Source organism: Lagenorhynchus albirostris, chromosome 3 (assembly GCF_949774975.1).
Source record: "Lagenorhynchus albirostris chromosome 3, mLagAlb1.1, whole genome shotgun sequence".
NCBI classification, from domain to species: Eukaryota; Metazoa; Chordata; class Mammalia; order Artiodactyla; family Delphinidae; genus Lagenorhynchus; species Lagenorhynchus albirostris.
In genome coordinates, this window is record NC_083097.1 from 126,752,612 (window position 1) to 126,778,909 (window position 26,298).

The 26,298-nt window shown below is 52.7% G+C and overlaps 3 protein-coding genes across 12 annotated transcripts in view; 1 reads left to right on the forward strand and 2 right to left on the reverse strand.

Moving 5' to 3' along the window:
- Nucleotides 1-5,445, reverse strand: part of LOC132517230 (zinc finger protein 300-like) — a 97,953-nt gene extending 92,508 nt beyond the window's left edge. The window contains exon 1 of the mRNA XM_060144055.1: nt 5,359-5,445. The gene's annotated coding sequence lies outside the window, so the exon portion shown is untranslated. The remainder of the gene's footprint in view (nt 1-5,358) is intronic.
- On the forward strand, nt 1,890-10,006 carry GPX3 (glutathione peroxidase 3). The gene is made up of 5 exons (XM_060144053.1): nt 1,890-2,044; nt 6,761-6,914; nt 7,824-7,941; nt 8,375-8,474; nt 8,894-10,006. The coding sequence occupies exons 1-5, from the start codon at nt 1,958-1,960 to the stop codon at nt 9,113-9,115; spliced, it is 681 nt and encodes a 226-aa protein (XP_060000036.1). The 5' UTR covers nt 1,890-1,957; the 3' UTR covers nt 9,116-10,006.
- A 522-nt stretch (nt 10,007-10,528) lies between these two features.
- TNIP1 (TNFAIP3 interacting protein 1) overlaps nt 10,529-26,298 on the reverse strand; it is a 52,278-nt gene continuing 36,508 nt past the window's right edge. For 5 of the 10 annotated variants that reach the window (XM_060144044.1, XM_060144048.1, XM_060144042.1 and 2 more), the window contains 11 exons: nt 23,586-23,675; nt 21,899-21,964; nt 21,619-21,750; nt 18,906-19,034; nt 16,549-16,680; nt 15,124-15,249; nt 14,513-14,578; nt 13,939-14,130; nt 13,446-13,498; nt 13,000-13,086; nt 10,529-11,295 (listed from right to left, as the gene is read on the reverse strand). In XM_060144044.1, the coding sequence (XP_060000027.1) occupies nt 11,280-11,295; nt 13,000-13,086; nt 13,446-13,498; nt 13,939-14,130; nt 14,513-14,578; nt 15,124-15,249; nt 16,549-16,680; nt 18,906-19,034; nt 21,619-21,750; nt 21,899-21,964; nt 23,586-23,675 (1,089 nt within the window). In that variant the 3' untranslated portion in view covers nt 10,529-11,279. Of the gene's footprint in view, nt 11,296-12,999; nt 13,091-13,445; nt 13,499-13,938; nt 14,131-14,512; nt 14,579-15,123; nt 15,250-16,548; nt 16,681-18,905; nt 19,035-21,618; nt 21,751-21,898; nt 21,965-23,585; nt 23,676-26,298 lie in introns of all 10 variants that reach the window. The other 5 variants (XM_060144050.1, XM_060144046.1, XM_060144047.1 and 2 more) reach the window with 4 other exon arrangements.

Consider the following 26,298-nt stretch of genomic DNA (forward strand, 5'->3'; position numbering starts at 1 on the left):
GCGGGTGCCAGCTCTGCACTTGCCTTACTCTTGTCCTGGCTCTGTTGGACACACTTCGAAGGCAGGGATTGTAACTTTCAGAAACCTTTTTGACATCTTTCATCGTGTTGACATGATGCTAGGCACTTTTTTTTTTTTTTTTTTTTTTTTTTTTGCGGTACGCAGGCCTCTCACTGTTGTGGCCTCTCCCGTTGCGGGGCACAGGCTCCGGACGCACAGGATCAGCAACCATGGCTCACGGGCCCAGCCGCTCCGCGGCATGTGGGATCTTCCCGGACCGGGGCACGAACCCGTGTCCCCTGCATCGGCAGGCGGACTCTCAACCACTGCGCCACCAGAGAAGCTCCTAGGCACATATTTTGAGGGATCCTAGATGCCTGCTGATGCTAATGAACAATGGATTTCTGACAAACTGACATGTATACAGATGTTTGTATCTTTGGTTAAATATGACCTTCAGGAGACACCAGAACAAAGTCAAGAGGGCCTGAGAATGGAGTCTAGACCTGGATTCTGGTCCCCTCTCTGCCATCAGTTTGCTTTGGGAACTTGGGTACATTGTTCCCCGTCTCTAGGCTTCAGCAAAATGAGGTGGTTGAATAAATAGCACTTATTGACTACATACTCTGTGTCAGCCCCTGTTCAAATGCTTCTGTGCTTTAACTCATTTAAAGAATTCCTGGCCTTCAACACTCCCTTCACTTCAACAGGCTATGGTTTGAGGTAAGGAAAGCTTCCCAGAGAATGTGGGATTGAGACAGACCTTCCAAATTCCCACGGGGACAATACTATCTTAAATCATCGTAGAGGCATGGTATCTCAAGGCACTTCTCCATCAGAAGACAGAGAATCACCTGCCTCAGAATCACCTTTGGAACACGTCTGAAGGTGGAGCCTCAGCCTCTGCCGCTAGAGATTCTAATGCACTGATTCTGAAGAGGGACCTGGGAATCTGTATGAAAATCTTTTCAGGTGGCTGGTAGTCTGATTTGGGAAGCACTGATCCCAACGCAGTCCCCTATCGGTGGAGAGAATCATACCTAGACAGCACAGACCTAGAGCTCCCTGAACTGATCATCAGCATCTTGAAGCAGAGAAACGAAGTCATGGATTGATTAATGCTGCAAATATTAAGCACGTGTTGTGTTCTAGGCCCTGTGCCAGGGTGATTATGGTCCCTACTCTCAAGCGACTCCTGGTCTAGGTCTGTCACTTATTTTTAGAAACAAGTCATCTAGCCAGAACCAGAAGGGACGTAGAGAGCATCGGCCAATCCCATCATTACACAGTTGGGGAAACTGAGGCCCAGAGAGGGAAAGCAACATGTTCAAGGCTACACAGGGAGCAAATGTATTTTCTGCTCTCAAACCAGCTGAGGGATCCCAATGTTCTTCCCAGGAGAGGGCTGCATTCAAAATCCTAGGGCATTCACCCTTTGCTTTTTAAGCACTAAACCTACATAGAGTAAATAAATGTTCCTGGAAGTCTCACTTCAGATCTTGCTGACATTTTAGGTCCTTAATATCCCTTCAACCAGAATGGAGGCAGGAGGGAACAGGGAACACCTTGCGGGTGTCATCAACTCTTCGGTGCTTTTCAAAGCCCTTTCCCCGGCTGTGCTGAGTACACTGTGCCTGCCTCTTCCGGCACTTTAGAGTCTAAAGAAGAAGAGGGTCCCGCCTCACGGGTTCACAAGGAACTGGCTCCCATCCCTCTGTCCAGACTTGCTTATGTCACTGTCGCCCAGGGCCTGGGGAGGGGAGAAGCGGAGGGTAAGTTGTGTCCGCCCCTGAAATGCCAGACGCCCTGCGATTGGCTACAAGGACTCCGGCCCGGCCGCGGATTGGTCATCGCTGAGGGCTTGAAAGGGGGATGAGAGCGGACGACACCTCAGACGGACTGTGGCCCGGGATCAGACAGCGTCTCCGGCGAGTCCGAGACGCGGCCCCCGCCCACCATGGCCCGGCTCTTCCGTGCATCCTGCCTTCTCTCCCTGCTCCTGGCCGGCTTCGTTCCGCCGAGCCGAGGACAGGAGAAGTCGATGGTGAGTGAGCCTCGGGGCTGGGTGGCCGGGGGATCGAACGTGGTCCGCAGGTGTCCATCTCTCGGTGGTGAGGCACCCTTCTTCCCGGGCTCCCCACCAGTAGGGTGACACCTAGGTGCGAGAGACGCCCTAGCTCCCTTTGCCTCCCTCTTCAGCATACCCAGACCGTCGTCAGACTCTTTGCGGTTCCATCTGTTGGAGACCTGGATGCCCCGGGTGGGCAGAATGAATGAGGGAGGAAGGGTCTTCTCTCCCGGTCCACACTTTCAAACCCACGGCTACCTGCGGGTCGCCTTGCTACCTCCAAGCCACCGTCTGTTTCTGAGATGTTCCCCTCCAGTGGGGCCTGAAGGGGGTGGGGGGCACAGAAAATGGCCTGGAGACTCAGGGTCTGGGTTGACTGCAGAGGTTCCCAGGGAGAATGGCTGGCAAGGTGAAAGGGAAGGAACACGCGGCTGTGTGGTCCCCGTCTAGCCCAAGCATAAACGCAGGTAGAATTCTGGGATACTGGTAGAAGACGCAGAGGTCTGTGACAGAAGGAGCTCTGAGCTGGCAGCACAGAATGCCCAGGATGCTGACTAGATTCGCTTTTCCTTTGTGGACCTCAGTTTCTCCACCTGTAGCAGGTGGGAGGACAGGGCACAATGAGGCTGATGATTTCAGAGGGGCTGCTTGGAGAAGCTGCAAAATCCACACGCTGTTCTCTGAAGTGTCTCCTGTTTGGGGGCAGCCTCACTACTCACCACCCACTGCCCATCTTGGCCTGAGCAAACCTAGTAGTTGGAGAAAGCTGGGGACTGCCAGCTCGATAGGAGAGGCAGAATTCTCCTGAGCCTCAGTCTATCCCCAGCAGAGTGTGTGGCCCTTAGCTAGACTGGAGATGCTGAGGCCGGGAGCAGGGGTGACCACACATGCTTATCTCTTTGGACAGTATATGCCAAAGTGGGCGCTGTAGACCTCTCCTCTTCCCCAGGGTGGGGAGGCAGAAGCCAGGCATAGACCCAAAGAGAGAGATTTATGTCTCCAGCATCCCAGTACACACACACACACACACACACACACACACACACACACACACACACACACCCCACTTTTATAAGCTGAAGAAGAAGCTTTGCACTTGCTGTGTTTCTCAAATCTTCCAGATCTTAATTCTAAGATCTTATGACTCCATGATTCTGTTTCCAAAATCGTATCTACTGTTCAGGAAGCCCATTCCAAACACAAGGTTTCTTCCGTCTGTTTCTATCCCCTGTCCTGTCCTCAGCCTAAATGCCAATCAGTCTGCTCCTGCTTGGAGTCAGCCTTGAGACTGGATGGTTATGGGGCCACTTCCTCTAAGCCTCTGGCTTTGTATCCAGTCCTGTTCATAATCTCCAGCTCAGAAGGTGTTTTCCAGGGCAGGGATGGTACTGAATTTCAATATTGGGGTGTGGAGTAGAAGTGAGGGTAGACCATGTGTAGGGCAGTATCTTGGAGTCCTATAACCTCAGTGTGGGGAGAAGCAGAGAAGGGAAGATGGGCCCTGCTTCAAGAAGGCTGGAGGTAAGAACATGGATCCCATGGATAACTCATCATAGCCATGTGTTCTCTGTAGAACTCTGGGGAGTAGATGGATTCAGAGAAAACAGGATGGGTATGGTCTAGAAAAGTCTTAGGGTGAGGTGTGATCATATCAGATACAACCAGCTAGGACTTGCTAGCTAATGACAGTCTGGGCATGCCTATTTCTCCTCCAGGTCCTGAGAGAGCTGAAATGTCATAGCCCTTGGTTCTAGGACTCAACCACTTATCCTACCCCAACTCCAGGGCCAAGCAATGGGGCAAGGGGCAGGTGGAGAATCGGATGGACAAAGAATGAGAGCCCCAAAGGGATGTTTGCCTCCTCCCAATTCAAAGGGAGGGGCTGGGTAACAGGGGGAATCCTCCTTTCCTTGCCGTGTCCCCTCTCCAGTCCGGTTTAAGACTGCCCAGCCTCCCTGTCCTTCCTCTACAAAAGGACTTTGCAGAGACTAGAGAGAATAACAACCGCTGACGTGCGTGGGATCCTAGTAACCGCTGGTTTCTAGGTGACTAAACCAGGCAGAGAGAATCATGGAACCACCGGCTGACAGTCAGGGCTGAAGAGCCCTCAAGACAGCACTGAATCTGACCCCACCTCACAGCTGTGGAGCCAGAGCCCCAGAGAAGGGACAGGAGTCCTCACACAGAATCAGAGGCCCAGCCAGGCCCAGAACTCAGGTCTCCTGCCCCCAGTCCAGCTCTCCTCTCACACTTTCACACTGATGGGAGTGGGCAGATGGGTGAGGAGAAAGACACAGGACCAGCAACCCAAGCCAGCTAGGGTCCTGGCGGGGTCCCCCCTCCAACTCTCAAGCCATCGAAACTCTCCTGTCTTGTGCAATTGTGGGAGGATAGAGGCACCCTCACTCCCTCTCCCCCACTCCACCCACAGCTCCTCTGACATCCGGGTTAAGGTGCAGGGTTCTGGGACTCCATGGGCCCAGAAAAGGGGAGGGGGCTTCCGTAAGGACTGGATGTGTGCTCAGTGGTGAATGCAGGCCATGGCTTCCCCCACCATAGGCGCTCTCTGACCCCTCTCGGTCGGAACTCACAGCACTGGCTTCACTGGCCCAGTAGAAAGGATGGAGGCTTTGTCACACATCCCTTCTCCTATAAACACCCTGCCCAGTGCATCATCTTCTTCATACTGGCTGGGGAACATCAAAGCCCTCTTCACAATAAGGTAGGAACGTCAGCACCCTTTACCCTATCCCTTGATGGGTGGGTGGGGCAGGGGGCAGGTACAGATTTCTCTCTAAGAGGCTTGCAAGACAGTTTTGACCTGCTAGTAAATTCTCGCAGCCATTTTGGGAGGCAGGTGGTATTATCCTCTCCCGTCAGCAGATGGAGGCTCAGACTGAATGTGACTTGCCCAGGGCCACACAGCCAGCAAAGACTCAAATCTAATGAGAGGAGATTCCCACCCTGAAACTGGTTTCAGAAGCTGATCCTCCCGCTGTTTACAAGCTTCCATTATTTAGACAACCTCTTGGCTGTTTTTCTCCCCATTTCACAGTTTGTTTTCAGACCGGGGTGGAGTAGAGAGGCAGGCGGGAGGCCTTTCCTTCTGGCTGCTAGACCTCTGTGGCCAGCTAGGGCGTGTTTGTTGTGCCCTGGCTGTTTGTATTTGAGGTGGAGCTGACCCCAGCTGGGGCCCACGAAGCCCAGGGGCTGAAGGAACGTCAAGCTTAGGTCTCAGGCCGGCCTCCAGCAGCCACTAGAAGTCACGGGGCATGGAGTATTAGACTCACGTGTAGCAGGGAATTCGTACTGGAGCCAAGAAGAGAGCTTGCAGCTGTCAGGGAATGGCCGCGTGAAGGGAGTTCCGGCTCCCCTGGTTCAGCAGGCTACGGGGTCTTCAAGACAGAGCCTGCTTTTTTACACCCTGCTGGGGCCACGCCCTGCCAGCCCAGATGGCTCTCTTCACGCAGTTGGGCAGAGGTGTAACTGGCTGCAACAGCAAGTCTTCCAGGATTGGTGGGAAGAGAGGGCGTGAATTTGCTTCTCTAACTCCAACCACCTGGCTCTGTCTCTCTGGTCTATAATGCTAGTTTGCATTCGATTTGTTTATTGTCTTCTCACCTCTTCTCAGATGTCCAGGCCAGGACTACCTGCCCAGCTGCTAATTATGGTAGTGATGCCATGACACTCTTTCAAGAGTAGACCCAGATTTTTGTAGCCTGTACCAAAAATTGGCAGAGATGAGATGGGGCAGAGTGGGGTAAATGGAGCATCCCGCTTGCCGGCAGTAATCCATTCCCTCCTCTTCCCCTGAGAGTGACGCTGTCAAGCCATGGTGGTGGAGAACAGCTGATCAAGTTCAAGGTTCTCATTTTATAAATGAGGAAACTGAGGCCCACAGAAGAGAAAGGGCTAGTCCGAGACCACACGGGGAGTTAGTGGCGGAGTTGGTCATGGAATCCAGGCTCCCCAGCTTGCAGCCCATTTAATGTTCTCTCTACTAGTTCTGGAGGCTGACCGTGGAACAGCCTGGGCAGAGGAAGGTATAATGGTCATCGTCACAGCTGCTCGCCCCCAGGGAACACTGAATCTATGCCAGGCAGTGGGGCATTACCCTGACCATCCCATTTAATCCTCATGGCAGGCCTTGCCCCATTCCTGGCTACTATCCTACTTCCCTATTTTCTAACAGCCTCAGTTTTCCAGTCCCCCAGATTGGGAACCTCTGAATCACCACTGTCCATACTGCTGCCTCCTCATTTCTGTTCAGTTCGTCCTTCACGATGGTCTAGTTCAGGCTCTCACCACCACTTGCCTGCATTATTGCAATAGCCTCCCCATCTCCACCAGCCCTTCCAATAACATAACACCAGCATTGGGGGGAGTCTCCCTCAGAGCCTGCCCAGTGACTGTTTATAAATTGACACGTGATGCAGAAGTAATGACCAAAGTAAGTATTTCTCCAAGTCTCCACAGCACCCACCAGCTCATGAAGCACTTTCAAAATTATTGTCTTGTGCAAGGAATTAGGAGACCTCACTTCTAGTCTGGTTCTAATTCTTGGAGTGGTCTTGGGCAAGTCAAGACCACTTGGGCAGATCAGTTCCACCTCCTCCCTGTTATCTTGCAAATGGTGGAGTCCAAGTTCCCTTCCAGCTCTAACCGCTCCCCGGCACTGGTCTTCTCTTCCAGATGGACTGCCATGCTGGGGTGGGCAGCAGCATCTATGAGTACGGAGCCCTCGCCATTGACGGGCAGGAGTACATCCCCTTCAAGCAGTACGCTGGCAAATACCTCCTCTTTGTCAACGTGGCCAGCTACTGAGGCCTGACGAGCCAGTACCTGGGTAAGAGCCCATCCCTCTTCCCCTGCTTTATTTGGGGCTGTTTCTGCCAGTTGGGCACATTCCCATCACAGGAGCCTTCCCCGTGCAAGGGGGAAGGGGCGACGGTGATCATGAGATTCCAAACTCCTTATCTTAATCCTACTGTGTGCCATGGTTCTTTGAAAATGATTATATAAGCCTGAGGTCTGATCACCTTCAAATGTGTTCTGGAAGATTCTCAGTTATCCTTCATCCCTGGGCACCTCAATTGCTCTAAAAGCAGGAGGAGGGAGGAGATTGGGTTTGTGCCTGGAGTGTCCTTTCATTGGAGTAAGAAATAATAGCTTTGTCTTGCTGAGAATTCCCCACCTGTCCTCAGCCCCATCTGCCTTGGTGCTTCTCTTGGCCCCTGGAAAGCAGGCAACTGGCCTGAGTCCCCAGAGTACGGGTGTTAGTGACAGAACCAGGTGTTGCACCCAGGTTTCATGATCCCTTGTATCCTCACTTCTTTCTCCTTAGCTGGGTCAGAGTCAAGAGCCTGAAGGAACAGGCAGGCGAAAGGCATCTGACAGCACCCACAAGAAAATGCTTTGGGGGCTGGGGTGGGGTGTGAGAAGGAGGCATGGGCAACCTGACCTAGAATGTCCTGCCTGGGAATCATTGGACCTTGGCAGTGGGTGACTGATGACTCATTGGATGAACCACATTGCTCTCTTTTTCCCCAAACCTCCAACCTATCCAGATTGGAATCCATAGCATGGGACTTGCATCCCAGCATTGCCACTCAGCGGATGATCTTGGGCAAGTCCCTTCCCCTGTCAGGCCTCAGTGATTTCAGCTGTACAGTGGGTGAGCGGGTGGAGTGGTACACAGGCGGGAGGGCTCCTACTCGGGCTAGCCCAGTCTCTTCTCTCTCTCTCCCTGGCCCAGAACTGAAGGCACTACAGGAAGAACTTGCACCATTTGGCCTGGTCATTCTGGGCTTCCCCTGCAACCAATTCGGAAAACAGGAACCAGGAATGAACTCGGAGATCCTACCCACTCTCAAGTGAGTGCTACCTCAGTGTCCTGAGAAAGCGCCCCAGCCTAGCCTCCAGGCATCTCTTGCAGCCGCCCCTGCTCATGATGGGTATTTATCAGCCTCCAAGAACTACTCTCCCCTTCCAGGAACCCTGTTTAGTGGAACGAGTGGAAGAGGGGCCAGGAGAGGGACAGAGACAAGGACGATGGTTGTGAGCGCGTGACCGGGGAGGGGGAAGGGGAGTACAGGTGGAGAGCAGGGGTTATTGAGAAGGTACCAAACTGGAAAAAGACTGTAGACCCACATCATGCCTGTGCCCATTCAATAGTCACTGGCTCCCACTGCCCACCGTAGAATAACATCCAGACTCCCAACACCCCCTCCCCTGTTCCGTCCCTGCCTCTCATTTCTGAGCCCTGTGCCCATTTCCCTGGGACCTACATAAAAACATTGCTCTTAGGTATGTCCGACCAGGTGGGGGCTTCGTCCCCAATTTCCAGCTCTTTGAGAAAGGGGATGTGAACGGGGAGAAAGAACAGAAGTTCTACACATTCCTGAAGGTGAGTACACAGCCACCTCTATCAGAGCCTCTCTGCCCAGCTGATGCTGGCTCTGGACCAGGCTGCAGCCGCTCCTGTCTCCAGGCCACATAAAGACAAGGCCTGTGCAACTCTCCTCTGCTCCTGAGCTCTTGGGGAATTTCTTGGCATCTGGTTATTATTCCAACTAGAGGGCTTTGCAAACCCTAGGGTCTCATCAGCCCATTTTACAGATGGGCCCCAGAAGGGACAGGATTAGGGTCTCACAATCTGCTAGAGCCAAAACTGGTTCTGGGATTCAGTTTTCTAACTCCCAAACTGGTGCTCTTTTCTCAGTGCCAGGCTATTCTCCTTCCTCCAAGAAGCCCTGGGAAGGAGGCGGGATAAGAGGGTGGGAGGGGTCCTAAGCAGGGTTGACTCTATTCTCATCTCTGCTCCAGAACTCCTGTCCTCCTACCTCGGAGCTGCTGGGCTCCCCGGACCGCCTCTTCTGGGACCCCATGAAGGTCCATGACATCCGCTGGAACTTTGAGAAGTTCCTGGTGGGGCCAGACGGCGTTCCCATCATGCGCTGGCACCACCGCACCACGGTCAACACTGTCAAGATGGACATCCTGACCTACATGCGGCGCCGGGCCACCCTGGAGGCCAGGGGGAAGTAACTGAGGCCCACCCCACCCCACGTCCACCATGCAGGGGCTGGGGAGGACTCTGTTCAGGAAGGAATCCATTTCTCCACCCACACCATACTCCCACGCTAGACCCCTTATGATTACGCAAGGCCTCGGCTTGACACGAACGTGTGCATACAATTGTGTCTGTACTGCTGTGCACGTGGGTGTCTGCACGCATGCCTACAGCTGTGTGTGACCAGGCATGTGCACACACTTAAGTGTACGGCCACGTGGGCTGACCTGCATGAATACCCAGGAATGGGTACCGTGTGTGTGGCGACAGCTGTGTGCCGTGGAGAGTGCCAGAGAGTAACTCCCCTCTTTCCAGTTCTCTGTTCCAATGACAATTCACTTCCTTCTGAGCCCAAAGAAAAAAACCAGCTCTAGATTCAACCGTTCTGCTCTAACCTGGACCTCAACCCTTGGAGCTGGTACCTCCCACTGCCTCCAAACACCACCCCTGAAGTGCCCAGGAGTTTCTGGGGCTGTCACACTGCCCGACCTCCGTCCTCTCCATCACACAGCCTCCCTCCTTCCTGAGGGCCCTGCCAAGCCCCCTACCCCGCCCCGCAGTGTTCCCTGCGAGTAGCCAAGGCAGATGTGAGAGCAAGGGCCACGTTCCCCGTGTCAGGGGTGGCATCTCCATGAAGGAGGGGCCCAAAGCCCTTGTGGGCGGACCTCCCTTGAGCCTGTCTGAAGGGCCAGCCCTTAGTGCATTCAGGCTGAGACCCCCAGGCAGGGATGCCACCCCCGCTCCTTTGAGGGATGTGCCCTCTCCTCTCACCCCAACCCACTGGCATTAGACTCCCCCGCCTGCCTACACCCCGACCCACTGGCATTCGACTCACCCGTCTGCCTAGTAAAGGCCTTTCTGCAGCAGCTGAGCCTACTGTGATGCTTCCTCAATGGGGCCACCCTCACCGGCGGGAAGGGAGAAGAGGAAGGGGAAGAGAAAAGGAATGAAGGGAGACCTTTGGGCCCTTGCTTTTTGGTTTCCACCTAGGCCCACTCTGCTTCCTCACTCGGCATTTGGAGTTTATAAAACCAGCTCACATCTACTCTCATCCCACAGTTCTCCACGGCAGCTAGGGCTCGGGTGAGGTGTTCATTTGACAGATGAAGAAACAGGCTCACAGGAGGTCCAGGCCTTGCCCAATGTCTCCTGACAAGTGAGGGGCAGGACTAGAATGTAAACCCAGGTTGCTTGACCCCCAGCCCCTGGATGACCCTCACGGAGGCTCTGAGCAGGGCCCCAGGGGATATCTGCCAAGAGTAACGGTGATGCTCCTGGGGGTGTCTGGGAGGAATGGGGTACGGAGGGAGGGGGCCAGGAAAGCAGCACGCTGGTTGACTAGGAGGGGAACATTAATCAGGGCATAAAAGAATACCAGTCACAAAATGTTAATCTTCAACTTGGATTTATGTCCAAGAGTCGTGCAAACAGCTGCCCGGGGATCAACAGCCACCCCAAACCGGGCCTCCAGCACCACAGGCCTCCAGCTGAGGGCCTGGCAGCTTCAGGCTGGGGCCCCTCAGCCGATGTGGCTGGCATGGGCTTCATCCCAGGCTGCAGTGGTGCTGGCAAGGCTGCCGTGGGCGGAAGTGGAGGGCCCAGGAGTAGAGCATCCCGTCTCTTCTGCTCCCAGAGGCAAACCCGTTCTTCCCGCAGCTCCTCAGAGCGGGAGGGGATGTGCATGGGGCAGGTCCTGCTACCGCAGAGCTTGAAGCAAAAACTAAACACACACATGAACTGAATGTGGTCCCCAGAGGGGCTGCTGAACCACTTCTGGGGAAGTTGTGAAAGGAAGGGGCCTTGACTGCACCCCACTTGAGATGAACATCTGCCAGCAGTTCCTGCAGAGGATGGTAGGTCAAGGCCGGATGACACCTCTCTCCACCCAGTGGCAGAGTAGTGAGTTCTTCCCAGTCACGCCAAAGGAAAGGCCCAGACGGACGCCTTCTGGATGGAGCCTCCCCAGTCTCTAAACAGTTCAGGTTGGGGCCAGGGCTCAAGCTGGCCATCCATCTCCGCCTCCCGAGTGGCTGAGGCTCGGAGAGCCCGTGGCCTCTAGTTTTCCAGTAAGCTGAAGTCAGCTGGCTCTGCAAGACGAAGGTGGAGCCAAGGGACTGGTCTCACTGAGGTCCCTCACGGTCATTTTTGGTGGGCTCTAAATAAACAAAAATTTTGAGGATTTGAAGATGAGGTGGTACAGCAGGTTTCAAAGTCCTATGGAAACCAATATAGTAAGAGTGGAAAGAGACCAGTGAGGGTTGTTGGGTATCACCAGGTGCCAGGCCCTGGGCTAAGTGCCTTAGGGATATCTGTCATTCAGTCCTTGCCCAGCCCTATGAAGCAGACACACTATTATCCCTTTATGGGGTGGGGGGGAGGGAACTGGGGCACAGAGAGGTTTTTAAAAACTTGCTCAAAGTCCCAGGTCTAGGAGGTGCTGGCACCTAAGTCAGTCTGGTTTCAGATCCCAGAAATGGAGTAGTTCTGGGGGAGGGGACAGTCCTGCCCACCTGGCCACCCTCTGCCCTCATCAAAGCAGGTTCCGAGGGGCTCCACAGAACCTCTAGGGCTCCGCAGGGAAACATCAGAAAATGACCAGCCCAATACCTCCTCCTTCCAACCACGAGATCCTCCACACCACAGCCCTCTAAGTCCCCCTGTAGTCTCTGCTCCCACTCCTTCTGCAGAGGGGCACTCGACCTCCTGGCACAGCTGCGACCCTTAGAAAACTCCTCTTCCTGCTGAGATGGACTTGGCCTCTCTATTGCTCCCCTTAGTTGCAATTCTGCTCCCAGAAGCCCCACAGGCAAGGCAGTGTCTTCTGCCCCATGAGAGCCTCGCAGAAAGTGAGGGAGTGACCAAGGGCCCAGGGTGCTCCTGTGACTAGCGAACAGACCTCCAGTCCCCAACTGTTTATGGTGGACACCGTGGCCAGAGGGAACTTTACAAAATGCAAATCTAATCTCTCATGCCGCTCTGATTTTATTTTATTTTTAATTTTTTATTTTTTTTGGCCGCACGGCAGGGCTTGTGGGATCTTAGTTCCCCGACCAGGGATCGAACCTGGGCCCCCTGCAGTGGAAGCACAGAGTCCTAACCACTGGACTGCCAGAGAATTCCCATGCCACTCTGATTTTAAAATGTCCAAGGACTGCACGTCATCCGTAGGATAAAGACCAGCCCTCCTGCCGTGGCCTGCAAGGCCCTCTCGGCCAGGACCCGCCAACCTCCCTGACCTTGCCTTGCCCATCCCCCCCTTCCCCACCTTGTTCCTGGCTCCAGCCACGCCGGCCTTCTCTCAATCCTCAGGTTGGCCACAGTTCTTCATCCCCTCCCAGCAAGGCCTTTGCATTTGTCCTTTCTCTGCAAGAACACCCTTGGCTTCTGCCTCTTTACCTCGTTAATGCCACTCATTCTGAGGGTCTCAACTCAAACACCATGGCCCCCAGGCTGGGTCAGGTCCCTCTGCTGTCTGCTCTCATAGAAACCTGCTCTTCTTCCTTCAGGGCACTTGAGTGTAGCTGTATGCCCATTGGTGTGATTTTAACCATTCATGTCTGCCCGCCTCACTAGACAGTAAGGCCATAAGGGCTGGGTCCATATCCGAGCTTCCCCAGAACCTCGTACAGCACACAGCATTTAGACCCTGAACTGTAATGAAGGAAGGAATGGTTTCAACCCCCTCATGATGCAGTCACCATCCCTTTCTTCTCAACACTATTTCTGAAAGCTGGGCCTCCTCCTCCACCTAGATCAGAAGGTAGCGACATCGTCGTCCCCAAACGGGGGTGATACTGGCAGATAAGAAGTTATCTCCCCCCATGGAAGACAAGGCCCCGTACCAGGGGATCATGCTCACCTGGTTCCGTAGGCCTGGCCGTGGGTGAGCCCATCACTTGGGAGCTCTGATTGTGTATCCCTCCACAGGGCAGCCGCCAGGTGTATTCTGGCTGCAACAACACTGGTGCTTAGTAAGCAATTACCATACTTGAAAATCACAGTAGCAGATAGTGTGCCGGAACAGTACTAAGTTCATATTAATCGAGTATAACTGAATCCTTACAACTACCCAGGTTGCCACCCCCATTTTACAGGCTAGCAAACTGAGGCTCAGATGGGTTAAGCAACTTGTTGAAGGTCGTCCAGTTAGGCAAGTGGCCAAGCTTTGAGTCCAGGTCTCTATAATCCTGGAGCTAATCTCTTAAGCCCCGCAGTACACTCCAGTGTTTAAAGATGCATGTAAGGGACGGTCATGGGGGAGAAGCTGGATGGAAGGCAGCTGTCACCAGGTGAGAGCGGGGGTGCCTGAGGGGGCTGTGGCAGAGGCACTGCAGAGGATGGGACAGGTGACAGCAGCTCTTCGGAGACAGAATGATAAGCAAGAGAAGAAAAAAGCAGCCAAAAACATGGAAGAAAAGAGAAAAGGAAAGGAAACTGAAAAGGGAAAAGAGAAAGAAAAGCAAAGGGAGAGAATGCATGGTGAGGATCTGGTACCTGGTTCCATGCGGAGGTTATAAAGAAGGTCAAACCCAAACTCCAGTACCCCTGGCCTGGTGGGCGGGAGAAAGCCCTCCTTCTGGGCCCACTCCCTTACTTGGCCTTTTCTGTCCTATACCAGTGACCCTGAGCAGCCCTGGGCTGGAAGGTCCTGCCCCTGGGACAGCAGGCCGCACACCACAGTGCTGTTCAGAAGGGGCCGAGGATGCAGCTTCTGACTCCCTCACTTGACCTTGCCCTCTGGAATGTGTCTGGGTGGCCTGTGTGTGTGTCCTGGAGTGAAAGAGGGGCACAGACTCACCAGGTGGAAGAGGCGCGAGTTGGGAAGCTGGGGTGGGTGCTCCATGGCCGTGGGGGGAGGCGGGTAGCGGATCTGGGACCAGTCCTCAAAGCCACGGTGCGGCACAACGGGGGGCACGGGCGGGTAGGCGTAGGGGTAGGCCCCGTAGAGATGCTCCAGGTGGGGCTCCAGGTGGTAGCGGTCTGCCGAGGTCTGCAAGAAAGGCTGACATCTGGCTCTGGCCTGTGACAGGCTGCATGGGCCGTCCCAGCGACACCCATCCCGTCTCCCGTTCTCTACTTAGAATCTCAGTTCTCTGAAGACTGGCACGTGGCCACGGAAGGCTGGCACATGCACACAAGAGTGGCACATGGGCATGGAAAACTGGTACATGGGCACCGAATATCAGCTACGGTAACAGTCAGTGTGTCCTGAGCACTTATTCTGTACCAAGTACTGTTATGAATGCTCCACCCGCATTACCTCATTAGTTAGCTGGGCACCTGAGCAAACGATGCGCCCCCCCCCCAGTGACTGCAGCACCCTGAAGGGGTAAAATGCAGGCAGTGCTGCTTCCTCCCTCAAGCCTCCTCACCTTTGCTTTCCTCTTCTGCTGTCTCAGGGCATCTTTCGCCCTTTCCTCATCTTTGAAGGCTTTTAGCTGAGAGAAGGAGGGAAGGAGAGAAGACCGTTAGCCTAGGTGTTTCCTGGCCAGGCCTGGATCCAGGGCCTAAGCAACCGCAGGGTTGACCAGCCAACGCGTGAGGCACCGCTCTGGGCTGTCCTGCCTGGCCCAGCCCCGGGAAAGGGCCCTATGAGACACAGCACAGCCCAGGCTGCCGGCTGCAGGTAAGGCCTGCTCACCCATCGCTGGGGGTGGTCTGAACACAGGTCAGGAGGGCTGCGTGAGCCTCACTGCTTCCGTGCTTTCGCATTAACACCTTTTAGTTCCAATGTGGGAGAGAGTGGATGGCTCAGAGCTAACTCCTAAATTTGCTCTTTTAAGGCATGAAAACTGATTGTGGAAAATCAGAGCTACAGGTCAGAGAAGGGAAGGGCCTTTCTGAGGGCCACAGAAATGTGGCAGCAGAGCTGAAAGGAGGATCAGTGAGTGACCTGACATCCAGTCTCACCAGGGACCCTCCAATCCATGCCCCCTCCCCGTGAGGACAGCCAGCTGCCCCTCCTTGGTCCAGCTCTTGTCACCTGGGCATGTGACAGGGTGACCTGGGCTTGCAGTTTCTCCACCTGCTTCTTCAGCTCTTCCTTCTCCTCATTCATGCGCTCCCGGTCGCTGCGCTCCCTCTGGAAGTCCTCCTCAAAAATCTTCACCTGAAGGGGTGGGAAGGGGTGGGGAGGTGGGGAGAAAGGGATGAGGCAGGAGGGGCAGTTCTGAGTGGAGGCTCAGACCTGCTCGGGCCTAGAACCCTGGGCCTCCTGATGGGAGTCAGACATCAAAACTGGTTTCACCGCATCTCAAAAATCCCCGTGGAGAGGGGAACAGGTGTACCTCTGAGGATCTGGTACCTGGTTCCATGCGGAGGTTGTAAAGAAGGTCAAACCCAAACTCCAGTACCCCTGGCCTGGTGGGCGGGAGAAAGCCCTCCTTCTGGGCCCACTCCCTTACTTGGCCTCTTCTGTCCTCTGGCCCCCCACCCCCAAGTTCAAAGAGAGTAGTTCTGGGTCTGTCTATCTTATATTCTGGGCTTCAACATAGGGCTTTATTTGAAAAAAGGATCCATGCCAAAAAAGAAAACAACAGGTTGACAGCCATCAACCAGTCCCATCCTCTCCTTCTGCTGAGGCCCACAGAGAGGTGGAGGCCACAGAAAAAGCATATGAGTGGAGGACTGGAGCTCCAGTCTCCTGGCTCCCAGAGCAGAGGGCCTACAAACTCTCCCAAGGCTTTGGGGTGCCCTGGCAAGGAAGGGACGGGGTGGGGCCCTGTCTCTGCCTCTGCAGTTTCACATCCTTACTGCAGATCAGTGAGAAGCCGACCAGGCTCAAAATGATTGAGAAGGATCGAAAGCATGGCACCAAACACCACAGAAACACGTGAGAGAACCAAAACCTTTTCAACTTCCTTTCAATTCTCTGTGTCCCTCAAGAAGAAAGTCTGCATTTTATGCTACTGTGTCTTTAACAGGTTTCTAGTACTTAACTTCCCTTAGATAAAGGGAGAGACGACTCAAGCTCAGAGTCTTCATCAGGCAACAGTGTCTAGCTAGAGTTCAACCACACTATTTTACCTTTTACTGTATTTATTGCTTATAGTTACTTTCTATTTATGGCAAATAATAAACAGGTTTTCCCATTTATAGTAGAAATTTAAGCTCCCTTTTAAATATATTTATGGAATTTATTTTAAAATTTGTTTTCAAAATATTAGGTAAATAATAGCACAGCTGGGGCACAGAAATGTTTAAGCCATGATGGTGGTAGAGGAATGACCTAGATAGGGATACACTGGTAGTGAGGATAAGCCTATATCCAGACAGGGGTCCTGGCCAATGGCCAGAAAGTGGACGACAGATTACAGCTCCCACATGGTTCAAGGCCCAGCCTGGGCCCTCAGGAATGCTCCAGCTCCCACTGGGCACCGCCTACCTGACCTCTTCCCCCTAGCCTCACCTGCTGTTTCAGCAATTCATTCTGCGTGACCAGCTCCTGTTTCCTTAGCAGGCCTCCAGCTCCTTCCGGGTTCCCGAATGCTGCTGCTGGAGATGATGGGGAGGCCTGGATACTCAGTGCTTCCTCCAGGGCCTGGAATCAGGAACAGAGGAGACGGGCCCATCAGCAGAAAGGCCCTGGAAGTCCGGCCTCATTGGAAGGGTCAGGCCCCCTTGAAAGGCCCCTTTCCTGATAACAATAATAATAACCACCACTATTTAATAAGTGCTATCTTATTTATGAACACTATACACACATCATTTCACTGAATCCTCGCCACAGTCCTATGAAGAAAAGATTGTGACCATCATTCCCATTTTATGGATGTGAAAACTGAGGTTCAGAGACCTGAAGTGATTTGTCCAAAGTTACACAGCTAGTAAGTGGCAAAGCAGGGATTCAAAGCCAGCGTGTGCTCTTAACCAGCAGCCTAACCTGTGGTCTTTATGTAGAAGGGAGAAATCTCCTTTCCTGAGGACGAGTGGCTCAATTCTTAGCACCCAGACCTAGAAAGAATACTAAGTCCTTTGGGGAAAGAAATTTCAGTCCCCTCGACAACTGCCTGCCCTGTGATTCTTCAGCTTCCGTAACCCATTCCCACCAAGCCAACCTCTCCATCCCCAGCTCTTCTGTATTAGATTAGCCTGGATTTTAATTTTGACTTAATTAATATTTTACCTTTCCAACCCTGAAAATGGGCTGAAACATCACCAAATAGCATTTTGAAAATTTTAAAAGCACCCCTATTTTACCATGTCCGCAAGATACCTTTCCTTACGCAAACAGTGTGCTTACATTCTCTTAAAAGTTTTCCATTGACTGATTTTCTCCTTCAACCCTGTTAATGTGTTGCTTGAGAACTTTGGAACACCTCTCAAGACTGAACATCCTCATCACCACCTGGACTTTAGCTCCCTGGACAGCAGGGCCTCTGCTGGCCATGCGTCAGCACTGCTCACAGTGCCTCCCTGGACCTTGGGGAGATTAAGGAAACCTTCCCCAACTTGGACTTGGGCCCCACTTGGTCTCCAAGACTCCCCCAGAAACATGAGGAAACTGCTGAGCCAAGAGTAAATTCCGGATGCTCAAGGGGCGGCTATGGCTGCACCGCACCCTCCTCCTCCGTCTGCCCCATCTTTCAGATGAGCAGGCTGAGGTCCAGAGACAGGGAGAGCCTTGCGTTAATCATCCCTACCAGTGTCTGTCCCCAGCTATGCCACAGAAACCTGGAGGGCAGCGACCCTGTCTGAGTCATCCTTACAACCAGCAGCGTGTACAACATTCTGCCTGGATTTAGACCCCCAATTCCCCCAGCTCAGGACAGATCACTCTTTTCCCTGAGAACAGGTCCCAGGGCCCCACACTCAGCATCATCAGCGCTTACCAAACACCAAAACCAAACAGAAAAGGTCACCCCCGGGGCCTAGTGAATGCAAACTCACAGCAGAGCCCGCTGTGAGCAGGAAAAGCAGGCAGAAGGGAAAGGCAGACAGACAGGACGGGAGGAAACGCTGAGCACAGGCTCCACAGCAGGAAAAGCTGAGCCTTAGGAGAAAGTTTCCTTTCAAAGCCCCTCCTGTCAGCTTGTTCCTTGAGCCCCTGCACTGGAAGGTGGGCAGGGGCTATAACCCGGGACCAGAAACAGCCCCCAGCCTAACCCGGCCCACTGCCTCTCACCTTGGCTCAGAGCAAAGCGTTCCCGTTTAACCTGGGCTCTCCCACCCCCACCCCGAGCCCCATATCTCCCTGGATCCCCCTTCTCGAGGGCAGGAACCTCAGGCCAGCGACCATCCATTCCCTTCAGTGAGTTTTTCCTGAGCACGTACGGGCTTGGCGCCAGGTGCTGGGGGATACGTACTCTGGTGAAGACGCACACCTCCCACAGTCAGATGGGAAGACAGGTCATCGATAAGTAATCACAAGAAAATGCCAGAAGGGGTGTGAAAGAAGCTGCCGGTACTTTAGACACACAGAATAGGGAGCTCAAAGGAGACTTGGGTTGGGAAGGCCTCAATGAGGAGGCAGTGTTAAAGCTAAACCTGAACGATGAGGGGGTGGCACTGTGTGAGCGAACAGCACGTCCAAGGGCCTGCAGGGGAGCAAGCATGGAGTCGTCCCAGCCTGGCACTCAGCGTGCGGGGAGGGGAAGGCAGAGGTGGCGGAAATCACGGGGCAGCTCCGAGAGCCTCAGCGCCTTCGCCCTGACCCAGGAGTCGCCCCTCCTGAGCTGAGGGTCTGAGGCACCGACCACAGGGTAGGCACTGCGGCTGGCTCAGGGAAGCCCTGCCCGCCCAACGGATCATAGCTGATGCGCCCACCTTGTTGAGCCGCTGAATCTCCTTTTCCTGGTACTCCCGCTGCCGGGTGAGCGGGCTCAGCTGATCCTGTAGGTATTTGACCTTCTGGCGCAGCTCCTTGGCCTCTGCTGTCAGCTGCTCCTTGTCGGTCTGCAGGGAACACAGCACTGGTAAGCAGGGAGCCTCTCCAGGAGGCCTAGACTCCCTGACTGCCCGCCCTGCCCTGCGCGGCCATGCCTCCCCTCTCGCTCTCACTCTGCTGCCCCACTATGCTCACGCACAAGGCCCCAGGCGACGCACCCGGGTGAGAGCGGTAAGGTCTACATGGTCCTGTCCTCAAGGAAGGGGGGGCTCAGTTGAATGAAAGGCCCCGGGTTCTGCCACCAGCTCCTCCAACAGTGAGCTGAGCCCTTGGGCACTGTCCCAGCCCTCTCTGGTCTAAGCTCTCCTATCTGCCATAGGTAAGGGGTTTGTAACAGGAGTAACAGGTGGGCTTCAGGAGGTCTGTGAGCCCCTAAACCGAGCACACTTTTTTTTTTTTTTTTTTTTTTGCGGTACGCGGGCCTCTCACTGTTGTGGCCTCTCCCGTTGCGGAGCACAGGCTCCGGACGCGCAGGCCCAGCGGCCATGGCTCACGGGCCTAGCCGCTCCGCGGCATGTGGGATCTTCCTGGACCGGGGCACGAACCCGTGTCCCCTGCATCGGCAGGCGGACTCTCAACCACTGCGCCACCAGGGAAGCCCCCAAGCACACAATTTTGACTGTGCAACTTTCTAGGGAGAAAAGCCACAGTTTTCACCAGATTCGCACAGGGGTCTTCTATGACGCACAGAAAGCGGTAAGCCACCGAGAGTCTCCAAAGGAGCTTTCAGCTCTTACAGTCTCTGAGCCCAAAGGAGATAAGACCCTCACAGAAATAAATGCAGCACAAGGCAGAAAGGGTTCCTCCACGGAGAAACAAAGTACTTCTGTGAGGTTAAAAGAAAGAATACTACAGCTGAAAAGAAACCAGGGAAGGCTTCAAGGTGGAAGCACTGCTTCCATACCTACTATGGAACAATCCAGGTTCTTCATCGCAAAGAGCCACATCTGGAATGGCCCTCAGAGAGCATCAAGTCCTAGCCCCTTTACACGACAGGAAATGACTATCCAGAGAGGGGAGGTGACTTACCCAAGGCCACGCTGTGAGCTGGGGCTAGACTAGAACCCAGGTCTCCTAATTCTGGTGTTCTCTGTCCCCTTGCAAGTCAAAGCGAGTGTTTAAAATAGAAGAGGGCAGCACAGTGCAGAGGAAAGACCAGACACACCCATATTAAACTGTCTATTTCTGTGTGTTTATTTGTGATAAGAGGCCTGGAAAGATACACCCAAATGGTAACCATGGTTACCACTGGGAAGAGCCTGGAATTGGGGTGGTGGGGGTGGTGAGGGGAGATGGTCCAGGGAAACTCGCACTGTATCTGTATCGTGTGAACATGTCAATATCCTACAAACTAGCTGGTGAGCTGCTTTCAGCCAAAGATGGCCAAGGGCAGCCTTGGCTGGATCTTGTGGGAGTTGTTGCAGACTCCCCGCTTAAGAGGCTCCCGGGTCAGCACGGCCTCTATAGCCATGTGTCCCTATCCACAGGGCCACGCTTTTGTCTTGAAACATCCCGCCTTTCCCCCAGCTGACAGGGAAGAGTGTCAGATGCCAGAAACTTATCCCACCCACTAACGTGAGCCAGGGTCTGGCTGACAATCCCAAGCTGTGACTGTACACTCACCAGAAAAGACAGGCAGTGTTCTCCCTAACACACATCTCCAAGGTACGGGGCGGTCGGCAAGGCAGGCTGACCACTCGGAGAAGGCCCCTGGGTGTTGCATACTGATGGGAAGGAACTCTGCTGGAAATGGCCATTTCTAAGTCAGGCAAAAGCAGCCCGTACACAGTTCTCATGAAGGAGAAGGCATGGTGACAGAAATAAAATCTCCAGAGAGCCTGGGGGTCAAATGGCCCTTCCTCTTTAAGCTGCTCCAGGATCCTGAAGGGCCTTGGCCGGTGTCAGTCACACACATGACAGATCAGATGCTACTTCTTCAGGGGACCTGTTCCTGGGCCCCCCCCAGAATGAATCCAGGCCCCCTTTATGCTCTCGCCCTGATCCCTGTAACTTCTGTGTCGTGTTTAACACACGTCTACTCATTTGCTTCTGTAATTAGATGTCCCACGTCTCTTCCCCCGAGGGCGGGGTTGACTGTTCACTGCTGAGTCTGTGTGCCCAGCACAGTGCCCAGGGCATGATCTGTTGAACGGTGACCAGAAGAAGGACTGAAGGAAGCTCTGTCTAATGCTGGAGCCCCTCGCCCACGAAGAGCCCTCACCACTGTACACATTCAGCAGCGCCCATCAAGTGTACTGGAGCAGGCCTGCGGAATCTCTTACATTCTGTGCTCCCCTGTGCAGTTCCCTAGATCATAAGATTTTAACTGAACCAAAGCTCTTCGGTATAAAAACGAGAAAAAAAATGAAAAGAATAACTAATCCAATCTCAATTTTCAGATGGGAAACTGAGGCACGGGGAAGGAAAGTGCTTTTGCCTCCGGCCACACAGCCCTTGAGTACTGGAGTCAGAGATGGAACCCGCGTCTCCTGAGTCCCACCCCTGACTGTTTACTCCCCTAGCTCCAGACTGCTGGGGAGGAGAGGGCTGGCCCCCCGGAGCTGAACCTGTGGGACCAACAGTCACACTTGCCTCCTCCATTTCTATCTTGGACTTGGCCAGGAGGAGCTTGCGGTCAAAGTCGCGCTGCTTCTGCTCCCGCTCGGCCTCCAGGTCAGTCACCTGCTTCTGCAGGTCCGCCAGCTTCTGGCGCAGCTCAGTGATCTGAGTTCAGAGGCAGAGAAAGGGAGTGTGTGAGGGCCGGGGTGAACGTCCAAGGTTCAAGGCTGCTGCGAGGGAAGCAGCATGCTGCCCAGAGAGCCCAGCTGTGAAGCAGGGCTCCAGCCTTGAGTTCCCATCACCCCCACAGTACCTTCTGCTCATACTGCTGCTTCATGGACCGGAAATGCTGGTCCCATTGCTTGTTCACTTCCAGCAGCTGCAGGGGAGAGATTGGGGTGGGCAGGAGATAAGCAGAGAACGACCAAAGAGAGCCAACTCCTCCAACACCAGCTTCGCAGGCGTGTGCGGCGTGCGTGGACAGCAGCTACACACACTGCCTCGATCCTGCGCTTCTCAAAAACGTTCCTCAGAGCAAATCACCTTTATCAACCGCCACATTTTACCCTTGCCGGGAAGGCAAGACTAACACCAAGACACACAAAGAGTATATAATTTTTATTGTAGAATTATTGAACACACACCCATGTGGAGGGCAATTTGGGACTCCGTATTTAAATTTCAAATTCTCGTTCTCTTTAACCAAATAATTCCACTCTGAAAAATGTAACCAAAAGAAGCACTTGTACAAGTGTGTAAAAAATATGTGTACTGCTGATCATCTCAACAATATTTATATTGCAAAAAAATCCAGAGGTCAAGCTGAGCATCAGAAACAGGTTAAGGAAATGATAGAATAAACAGAAAATGGAGCACAGCTCTTCAGAAATTCCGGTGCCTAGTACATTGCCTCCGTTCTGAGATGGTACTAATTATTTGCCATAATCTTGATATAAAAATAATTCGAGGAAGAAAAACAACCTAACATCATTAAATGAACAATGGAAAGGGCATCCCAAGTTCAAAAACATTAAAATATGATAAAAAGTACTCAGAATTAAAGAAACACAGGGTATGTTTTACATATAAATAAATACCCTCAAAGATATAGTTAATTTTAAGGAAAGAAAGGAAAAAAGCAATCTGCAATGTGGTATGTATGATATTTTTACAAACATCATACATTAGTAAGTATACAGACAAAACTGAGGAATATGCAATGAACTGTCATCAACTGTGGTCATCTCCAGGAGGTGAGACTCTCGACCTTTTTATAATGAAAAAAAAAAAAACTTAGAGTAATACAAAAAGAAAACTAAAATGAATATGCATATAAACAAAAGACTAAGAGAACATGACTTTCAGATGTGCTGGAGGACCAGGGAGGGCAGAAAGGCCCAGGGACTGGGACAAGGATGGGGCTGTGTGGAGAGGAGGGGCTCAGAGAATAGAGAGGATGGGGCTCCCACCTCTGGTCCAGAAATACTGGGGGTGGGGGACGGAGGAAGACTATGCACGAGACACAAGGAAAGAGCCTCAACTTCTGGAGACTCTCAACTGATTAGAAGCAGTGCTGCAAGCAGGTATGGGATCTCTCTTTCTGTGACAGTTCCTCCCTGAACCAGCTGCATGGTGACAGATGAACCCCAGACTCCCCATTCCTGATGCTAAAACTTGCCTCTTATCACAACCTCTCTCCACCATCCAGGGTTTACCATGGGAGCCTTCCTAAACTACCACCCGCAGCAATTTTAGGCCATACCCCAAATGCCACCTCCTCAGAGTGACTCCTGTGGGTAGGGGAACTGATCAGGAGACAAGAGCCAGGGAAAAGCAGCATCTCTCACCCATGGGCAGATGGTTCAGTAGTCACCATGGCAACGCATCACAGAGACCCGGGCCTAGCCGGAGCCAGAGGGCCAGGGAGGGTCTTTGTCCTGCTGGTCCCAGGAGTGAGGAAGGGTCTTCCCCGACCACCACCACTCCCTCCAGCCACCTACCTCCGTGCGCTGCTGCTCCAGCATCCTCACCTTCTTCTCAGCAGCACCCAAGGCTCCCACCTCTGGGACTTTACCTGCTGTCACACCAGCCTGAGGAGAAACACAGAGGGGCCTTCAGCAGAGCCTCAAGTAACAATTCTCTCCCCTACTCAGTGCCCCTCTAAGGCTGCTCACCCATGAGACCCAGCCCTCCGTCTCTTGCCTCTCTACCCTCCCACCCACCAGGACACTGATACCCGTCCCATATATGACTGAGTCCCTTCGGGAAGTCCATGGAGATCATTATTCCCCCTTCCTGACCCTCAGGGGCTCCCAGACCCTTCCCTCTCCCTCCCCCGCCCCTCCATGGCCACTTCTTTTCCTGCTCAGGCTCTATCTCTAAGGCATTGCCAACTGCCCTCTCCTCCCCTACCCATCAGCCAAAAATGCTCCAGCGTGGAAGGCAAGAGTTACACATTTTATAAAATGTTTATTTTTAAAATGTTTTTAAAAAGATACACAAATAAAGATATGTGTGCATGTGTGATTAGTACATGTATTTCCTAGCTCTGACCTCTGAGAGGGCCTAAAGCAGTGTCACTCCAATAGCAATGGGCACAGATCTTGGTTTCTAAATACCATTCTCTAACAAAAAGAAACAGGACTCCTTGGAGAAGTGGTTAATTTCAGGCCTGGGGCAGGGAAAATATAAGGTGATTATGGAGAGACTTGTGGTGCCAGAAAGTAAGGAAGTGCTCAATCATAATCATAATAATAGTAAGAAGAAGGTCATATCACATGGGCATAGGAGACAACTTGAAAGAGCTTCCTATGACCAAAGCTGGAACAATTTGAACAAGAAAACAAATTGCAATAGTGCTGGATTATAAGCCAAAGAATAAAATAAATATCCTTGAGTCCCTATTAATAGAAAAAACTAAATGAATAAATAGATGGGGGAGAAGAAAAATTCCAATTAGTAAATAGAGAAGGAATGAGGGAAGCACAAAATCACCATTAGAAGACTATATTAATAATCACTGCAGGTGAGATCCGCCAGTGGATACTAAAATTAGTATAAGGAGAAACAGGACATCTGCAGTCTCAAAGTGTCTCCTCAAAAGTAAATATTTATTAACTACAAAGGGAAAATTAGTCCCTTTATTATGGAGAAAGCTGACAGACACCCCTTTAGCCAAATGATCAAGATTGAATGTAAACAGACACATTGATAACATGTACCCTTGACATGATGCAAGACGTCACTCCAGTGATCTTTTTGTCCAAATCCATAACAACAGTCTAATCATAAGAAAACATCAGAGGAACCCAAGTTGAGGGACATTCTACAAAATAACTGGCCAGTATAACTCAAAAGCCTCAAGCTCATGAAAGAACCACTGGGCGCTGTCACAGACAGAGGAAACTAAGGAGACAGGACAACTGTTGATAAATGCAATGTGGGATCCTGGATTCGATCCTGGTACAGAAAAAGGACATGAGCGAAAAACTGGTGAAATCTGAACAAAGACTGTAGTTTAGTTAATAGTATTGTGCCAATGTTCATTTCCTGGTTTTGATCACTGAACCACGGTTAGGTGAGATGTTAAGGCGATGGGGAGATGGGCACTCTGGGCTGCTTTGCTACTCTTCTGTAAGTCTAAAATTATCTCAAAATAAAAAGTTAAAAAAAAATTTTTTTATACATAGGAAGTGTTGGCAATTCACTGGCGGTCCAGTGGTTAGGACTCTGCGCTTCCACTGCAGGGGGTGCGGGTTCGATCCCTGGTCAGGTAACTAGGAGCCCACGTGCCGCATGATGCTAGCAATTCAGAAATTGAACACCAGCTCTATCTCCAAGGCCCTGCTTGATATAGGCCAAGACCCACACCCTTTCTGGGCCTCGGTACAAAGAGATCAAACAGGATGGGCCCCAACCTCTGACATCCTGTGGGTCCGACAGCATTTGTCCTGGAGTCGTTGCCCACATTCTCTTTGTTCCTTGCCTTCCCATTCCCGTCCACACTCCCCTGTGGCTGGTGGGGGGGCGGGCACGGTGCTGAGTGAACTTGTGAGGCTCAAGCGCCCCTACAGGCTAAGGTCTGTAAGTACACCCTAGAGCCCGGGAGTAAGGAGAGGAGGCTGGGGGAACCCTCCAGGGACGGTCTCACCTCCTTTAGGAAAAGTGAGAGATGGGCCTGCCCTCACTGGGGAAGGAGGAAGGGGGGTGCCATGCTCCTGGGTGCACCCTTAACCTCCACAGAGAAGAGAGGCATCAAATCTGCCATTAAGAGCAATAGCCAATGTTCACTGTTTACCACGTGCCAAGTGCTAAACCTACTGTACAGGCATCACATCACTGAATCCTCCAATGACCTTCTGAGGTAGGTGTCATTATCTCCATTTCACAGAGGAGGAAACTGAGGTCAGAGAGGTTATGCAACTTGTCCAAGGTAGCAGCACTGACCAGAGGTAGAGTCAGCATTCAACCCACATGCAACTCCAGGGCACAGGCTTCACCACTGCCCAGAACGCACGCCTCCTACGGGAACTTCCTCCCCGGCAGGGCAATAAGGGCATCTGGCCTTTCGAGAAGTCAGTGACGTTAAGAGCTTTGGAAAAGTGAAGAGGCCTGCCCACACACTTCCGAGAACCCAGGGGAGATCAGGAGAGTCCACAGGTCACTTCCTCAAGAGGGCAGACAAGGCAAGCTCTGACTTGAGGGGTAAACGGA